General features: G+C 51.3%; 1 protein-coding gene across 1 annotated transcript; it reads left to right on the top strand.

Annotated features, from left to right (window-relative positions):
• The first annotated feature begins 264 nt into the window (after positions 1-264).
• HOXD4 (homeobox D4) lies at positions 265-6,060 on the top strand. Its single transcript, XM_040643567.1, has 2 exons — positions 265-1,999; positions 2,541-6,060. Exons 1-2 carry the CDS (start codon positions 1,564-1,566, stop codon positions 2,879-2,881), a joined length of 777 nt encoding a protein of 258 aa, XP_040499501.1. The 5' UTR covers positions 265-1,563; the 3' UTR covers positions 2,882-6,060.
• Positions 6,061-7,617: the final 1,557 nt, after the last annotated feature.

Here is a 7,617-nt window from a genome sequence, read left to right as displayed (position 1 = left end):
GAAAATACCACTTGATGGGGGGGTGTTATTTTCATCTGGCAAGGGGGGTAATAAAGCCGCCGTTTCCGGGATGGATTATTTTTTTCTTTTCTTTTCTTTCTTTCTTAAGTAGACTGTCCCGTCTCTTTGGCTGCTCGGTCACTCCAGCCCTGGTACAAGGATGGGGAACTCGTTGCTGCAAATTTTCACCAGGCTCTTCAAGCTACCTGAACCCTCTCTGAAAGTGCGAGTGGCTGCGTCGGGCCGGTGATGGCTCGGAGGAAGAGGCCGGGGCTGGCAGCGGTCCTGGGTACCCACTCTGGGTGGAACCCCGAGCTAGTAACGTTGTCTATATATACCCTGTAGAACCGAATTTGTGTGGTATCCACATATTCACAGATTCGATTCTAGGGGAATATATGGTCGATGCAAAAACTTCACGTTTCTCCGAAATAGCCACAGTCGGAAGCAGAGGCCAGAGGCAGCCGGGCGCGGGTCAGTTTTCTTTCTGTTTCATTACCTTAGACTCCGGGAAGATGGACTGAGCCTGGTGACATCGTGGAGTCTTTGCCTGGAGAAGCCCCTCAGAGGCTCCTGTGTAAACCCTTAATTGGTTGCATGAATGCAGGGCCAAAGGGCTAGGTTTTGGGGGACTGGGGAGCAAGGTGGAAGGCCAGGTAGCCCCAGCCACAACTCTGCCCTAAAGGAGTATGAGGTGAGGTCAGAGGGTGCCCAGTGAGGGGGCTCACTGGTCATTGAGTGCCATGTGGGAAGAAGGCCAGTTGGGAAGAAGGAGTGCAGGGTCCTTTGGAGCCCATCTGGGTGACGTGGGGGTGCCATCACCACCTTCCAGGGTCATCCCTCAGCTGCATGAGCTGGGGGGGGGGGCGGTGGTGGTGCGGGGAGGCAGTCTTGCCATACCTGTAAGGCTGGCTTTGGCTAGAAACACTCCAGCCTGGGCACTCACAGAAAGCTTGGCAGTTACTCATTGCCTGATTTGATTCAGGCCAGCCAGATTGTTGTAACTTTTGGGTGACCCTGACGAAGACAAAGCCAGGACTCGGCCTTTGTATGGCAGAGTCCCCGTTCCCGCGGGCGGGAGCCCTGCCCGCCTGGGGTACTCCGCCTAACTCAGAGGTTGCCTCACCCTTCCGCCTTTTGGTATTCTGCCGCCTGACAGATTTGGGGTCTCATTCCCCCCTTGAACTGTGCCCATTTTGGGGGGCTGTTTTCAGGCGGGAGTGAGCAGAGAGGGCACTCGAGGTTAACAAAATCAGTGGCAGACAAAAGCCGGGATTACCTGCCAGGAATGAGGGTGCTGGGGATTAGAGAACTACAGTAACATCTGGTGGGGGCCCTCAAATGTGCCATGGCGAGTCAGTTGATTACACGTATGTTATTTAGTTAAATTTGTGAAAATTATGAGATGCTCACCAACCCGGTGATAAACTCGCTCCCTCGCTATTGGCTGGCCTGGTCACATGGCCGCCAACTTTATTCAGTTGACAGCAAGTAGGAGGGCCCTATGGAAGGAGAAAAAAAGACAACACGAGAAAAATTAGTATTTTCTACCTTCTGAAATTAATGGCCATGAGTTCGTATATGGTGAACTCCAAGTATGTGGACCCCAAGTTCCCTCCGTGCGAGGAATATTTGCAGGGCGGCTACCTAGGCGAGCAGGGCGCCGACTACTACAGCGGTGGCGTGCAGGGTGCAGACTTCCAGCCCCCGGGGCTCTACCCACGGCCCGACTTCGGTGAGCAGACCTTCGGAGGCGGCGGCCCTGGGCCCGGCTCCGCGCTGCCCACACGGGGTCACGGGCAAGAAGCCAGTGGCCCCGGCGGTCACTACGGAGCCCCAGGAGAGCCGTGCCCCGCGCCCCCGGCGCCCCCGCCCGCGCCCCTGCCCAGCGCCCGGGCCTGCAGCCAGCCGGGCGGCCCCAAGCAGCCGCCCCCCGGGACGGCACTCAAGCAGCCCGCCGTGGTCTACCCGTGGATGAAGAAGGTGCACGTGAATTCGGGTAAGGCACGGCCCAGCGACCTCTCAGCCCCCACCCCAGCCTGGAGGCCTGGGCCCCTGGGAGGGGGTGCGAGTGGGTGGGGGCGTGTGGGGCTTCAATGGGCGCCGCAATTACTCTCTCCATAAATTTTTATAGCTGAGGGAGCAGGCCGGGACCATGTGGCTGGCTGCTTGGCTGTGGGCGAAAAAGGGGGTGGAGATGGGGGTGGGGTGGGGGAGGACTCCATTTTCAGAGCCGAGGGAACCTGGTAGAGGAGAGGGGGGTTTCCAAATGCTTGGGAATTCTGGAGCTTGCGGCGGGGCCGGGGAGATGGGACCACATTTGGGGATCCCCGCCCGGGAGCCTGGGGGAGTTGGTGGGTGCGAGGGTGGGTGGGAGTGAAGGCAGGGAGGACGGGAGGGAGGGAGGAAGGGAGCGGGCTGGGGAGTGTGCGGGGAGGGCCGCGGGGCCTCGGGGCACGCCAGGAAGTGAGCGGCAGTGGCGAGGGGCCTAACGAGTGGCTGGGCGCTGACCTGACCGTGCTGTCTGTTTTGTCTCGCAGTGAACCCCAACTACACTGGCGGGGAGCCCAAGCGGTCCCGGACGGCCTACACCCGGCAGCAAGTCCTAGAACTGGAAAAGGAATTTCATTTTAACAGGTATCTGACGCGGCGCCGTCGGATTGAAATTGCTCACACCCTGTGTCTGTCGGAGCGCCAGATCAAGATCTGGTTCCAGAACCGGAGGATGAAGTGGAAAAAAGACCACAAGCTGCCCAACACCAAAGGCAGGTCCTCGTCCTCGTCCTCCTCTTCTTCCTCCTCCTGCTCTTCCTCAGCTGCTCCGGGCCAGCATTTGCAGCCGCTGGCCAAAGACCACCACACGGACCTGACGACCTTATAGAAGTGGGGACCCTGGGCCCATTCCTCCCTGCGCTCCCGGCTGAGCCGAAGCTGCGGGGGCAGGCCGGGCTTGCTGTCACCTCCCTGGGCTCTAAGGTACTGTGGGGTGGACCTAGGACACATAGGCCGCCCTCGGACTAGGTTAGCATCCTGCCCGAGGGCAGCCCCCTCCCTGGAGCGGGATGGGGGTGGGAGGGGGGCGGGATTCTCTCTCTAAGTACATTATCATATGGCAGGAGCTACTGAGAACATAAACCTTGGCGAGTTATTAAACTTATGAAAATCTCTGCTGTTGGATTTTGAATTTGCAAACGAAGGTTGGATACTTTATCCCAGTGTGAATTTGAACATCCTCCCCCACCCCACCCCTCCAGGGATCTTTGTGGTTTAATAATGTGGGGGAGTTGAGGCGGAAGGTTGGCCACCCCTGTGCTAGGTGCTTTCAGTGGAAACAGGAGAGCTGGGCCAGGATTTCTGAACTTTCTGGGTTATCTGTATAATTTCCAGTGTGGAAAAAAGTATTTTGCTCCCAGTGGCCCCATGCCCAAAGAAATGAGTCTAAGAAGAAAAGTGGAAACGGGTTATTTTATGTTTAGATTATATTTGCTTAAATATTTATTTGTTGGGGGATGGGGTACAGAAATAACTGACATCTTAATGCCAAAAATCTTAAGACAGTGAAAGGGGCTGAGTTTCAGGGAGAAGAACCAGAGATGTGTGGACTAACTTCTGGCTCTAACTGGCATTTTGAACTCCACCCCCTCCCCACTCCCCGGAAATGTGTGTAGGGGGCCCTTAACCCTTTTAGAGGGAAGCAAAGGGTCCACTCAAAGTTGAGTTCTTGAAAATATATTTCCACATGTGCTTTTTTCAGCACTGTGCTTACAACTAGTTCTGGGTGATTAAAGAAAAGGGAAAAGAAAGAAACAAATGGTCCAACATTTTTCCTTCTGGGGAAAGAAAACAAAACCTCTATGTTCTGGGTCATTAGATAATGACTGAATTTTCTGTTCCAACTGGATTCCAAATGCTGGATTCCAAATAACCCATATAGCAGTTTTTTTTATAGGAATTGGTGTATGGCCTCTGTGGGAGAGGGGGTCTGTAGTGGGGAGAAAGTGGGAAAGTAGGGGAAATCTTGCTTTAAAAAAGAGAGAAAAAACTAATTGAATCTAGAAGTCCACGAAAGTTGGTCTTAGGGTTTTTTTTTCACCTGAAGTTTTCATTTTTTAAACAAATGTAAGGAAGTTTTTCTCAACACATTAATTAGAAACAGAAATTGTAAAAGTTTGAAAGTTTCAGGCCCTCTGCCTTGCCTTAAAGAGTAGTGGTTTAAGAACAGTCACTCTCAAACAACAGAAGTGATGTTCTTCAGTCATTTTTCTTATGCCTTGCCTGAGAAGGGTTCAAAGCTCATTTTTCTAAAATGCTGACCCTTAACGATAAGGGGGAAAGAGTCAGAGGTAATGGCCAGAGTTCATATACTCAAATGAAACAAGACTTTGGAAGTTTAAAGCCCAAAGCCTCAGGCTCCAAAAAGAAACCCCTGGTTGTAGCTACGGAAAAGTGACAAAAGGGGGTGGTGGGGGGGGAAGGGATGAGCTTGAAAGATTCAGAACTGGAGCTATTTTTTCAATGCTTCAGAACACTTTAGAAGGTTCAGAGATAATTTTTTAAAATATATTTAAAGTGGAGAGAGAAAAAAGATTGTTTTCCGCACGCATGTGGATGTTCTTTGGGGTCTCCCGAGAGCTTAGAGCAGGTATTCACTGGAGTCCCTAGGCTGAAATTCCACTTCTCTAAAGTATCTTCCAAGCCTTGGTCTTTTGTATTAGACCCTGGGGACAGCTCTTTGTTCCTCCTTGGGGTGAGCCTGGCTCTCAGACTTGCACATGGCAATACTTGAATATCGCCACGTCGGGATATTAAAGATGGATATTCCTGCATTATTCGCATCATTGTTTCTATGACAAAAAGCAAAGAGTTCATACATAGTCAAGACGTCTTTTTTCTGACGCCCTCACGTTGAGAAGCTGAAAAGGTATTTTACTGAAGTTCGGCTAAATTACAGAATCAGGTTCATCCAGAGGACAAATTTTCTATTCGATTAGCTGTATTTCAGCCGGGAGGACTGACCTCTAAACCCTTAACCTTTTGGACTCTAACTACCCTTCTCTTCTTTTTTTCCCCTCTAACATGGAGAGCAGTCTTTGGATGTAGCATTTGAAAAGAGCCGCTATGGTTAGGCAAGTTGGAAAGTTGCTAAGATTCTTTCCTAAAGCCCAAATCTGTGAATATATTGAACCTTCTCCGTGGGAGGGGGAAAAGGTATATATTTTCACAACACCCAACTACATATATATTATAAAGATTATTATATAGATTTCCCCCTTCCCAGAAGTTCAGGTTATTCACCCCAGCTTCAGACCAAATGCCAAAACTGCATAGCTGCCTTCACCCATGCCCCAGAGGAAAGCCAAGAGGCGTGTTTTGATGAAGAAAAACCCAAGCTCCTTCTCAAATATAGCCCCACTACTTTGAAAAGTAACTTAATCAGAGAAACAACTTCTTTGTTTGTAAGTCTCAGTTCTCCTCAGTTTCCGGGGATTGTCTTTTGAAATGTTAATGGAGCCTGGATGGCCCAGGGGGCAGCCCTCAACCCTGTGGTCCCAATTGGACCTCAGCGTCCATTTGGGCCCACAGGAGTGGGGCAGGGAAGAAGCAGTGCCTCCGCCCAACCAACACCACCTAGGGCAGGGAAGGAAGTGAGTTTCCATCTGGGAACGTACTCTGGAGAAACCTAGATGTGGAAAGGCGCCCTGCCCATTTGCTTTTATTTGTTTCCAGTTTGTTCCCCCAAATATGAGCCAGAAGTGTTTGTTTTGGTGGTGGTTGTTTTTTTTTAAGCTGTGTTGGGGTCGTGACTGGGGAGGAGTGAAGTGTTTACTGAGGACATTGCTCCTCAGACTCCCATCTCACTTTGTCCATTGCAGCCTTTTGTTGGGAGATGACATTGTCAGTCAGCCCCATGGTGTCTGTTCACACAAGATGCTTTTTTAATAGAATTGACCAATGTTCTGCTGCCACTGATTAAAGTATTATTTATACTAATTGTTGCCTGTAGTTTTGATGTAATTCGTTGATCTATATTTGAAATAATAAAAGGTGTAGCGAAACTTCCATCCTGTTTGGTGCCTCCACAGAAGCATTCTTCATTAAGTCTTCTAAAAGCTAACATTCAATATAAACAATTTATTTTATTATTTTCTGCATCGTGCCTGACATGTGAAGGTTAAACTGTGTAAGGTTAAACTGTGTAAGGGTTAGCAAATCTGTCATTGACACCCCCCCCCATACACACTCCCAATTTGGCCACCATATTCTGTGAGCGTTGGGAAGCCTAAGCTTGGATTCAGGCTGCAGGGCATTATTTTTTGGAGGAAAATAAGTAACTTCCTAGGCTAAAAGGAGGCTCCAGGTTGGCTCTCTGTGTGGCCCCAGTTAGCCCCAGACCCCTTCAGTCTCTCTTTGTTTTGTGGTGGGTGAGAGACTTCCCTGCATGGCCCCCGCCCTCCAACTCTGGAAGAGTGCAGGGTTCTGGGCCAAGCTGGAACTGGCCAGTGACTACTCGGACCAGACCCCTCTGGCCTCCTATCTTGGACTCCTACTTTTCCTGTGCTGTTCAGCCCCACTGGGGCCTCCAGCACCTGCCCCTCCTTCCCCTGGAGCCCCCTCTGCTCACCAGACGACAATAAACACTCCCCACTATAAAAAGTGGCGTGCGCTATTTTTTTCTCGAGGGCTTTCTCTCGTCTTTGCCTCGCCTTGAAGAGTGGGCCAAGACAGGAGTCCCAAAATAGCTGGGGGGGGGGGGGCTTGCTCGCGACAGGAAATGAGCAGAATGCATAAAATCAGACATGTGTCCTTAATATATGGAAGGGCTCGCCTCAGACGCGTGGACATGTGTATTTATAAGTGTGCAGACAGAAGTTTAAATATTCAGACACATTTTATGATTGTCCTCTGCCCGTCTTCTGGTTAATGGCTCCTCCTGTGCCCACCAATACATCAATACCGTTGTGTGTATTGAATCACGGGCAGGGACGAGGAGGAAGCGAGTCCATAGCCGAGCCCGGTTGAGTACAGTACAGTAAATCGGGACCCTCGGCAGACGGCGCTTCCCGCCCGCCCGCCATGTTGGGGAGCCCTCCCTGCCCCCCGCGCCTGGCTGGGCGGCCGGGGCTCGCCGGCAGCCGGGGGAGGGCCTTTCATAACCCGGAGAATTTTCAAAGTGCGAGGAAGATGATAAGAATAGATTTCTACAAGTCCCGACCACGTGATTGGCGAAATAATTAATTCAGCACGTCCCTTAAGAAACACGGAGTCGTCATTAATCTGCCACGCAAAGGGCTCTCTCCGACTTGGAAAGTGCAGGGATCCCAAGAATATCACCCGCCGAGGGGGGCCGCGCGGCGCCCCCAGCCCTCCACCCTCGGCCCCCAGTGGCGGGCGCGGGAGCGCAGCCAGCAGGTAAATATTTTGGCGACTTTTATTTCTTCAGATTTAAATCCTTAATGAACTTAGCTGTCAGGGCCGCTGACAAATAGTTCCCTTTGCTTCCTGATTTGGAACCGCGCGCCGGCGAGAAGTTGTTAGTGGCTTGGATAGTGACCTTTGGTTCAGCAAAGCTTTGCACTTATGAAAAATTACTGAGAGCGGCCGAGTGTGTGTATGTGA

The sequence above is a fragment of the Ursus maritimus genome, unplaced genomic scaffold (genome assembly GCF_017311325.1).
Source record: "Ursus maritimus isolate PB19 unplaced genomic scaffold, ASM1731132v1 scaffold_1, whole genome shotgun sequence".
NCBI classification, from domain to species: domain Eukaryota; kingdom Metazoa; phylum Chordata; class Mammalia; order Carnivora; family Ursidae; genus Ursus; species Ursus maritimus.
This window is presented reverse-complemented; position numbering and strand designations above follow the sequence as displayed.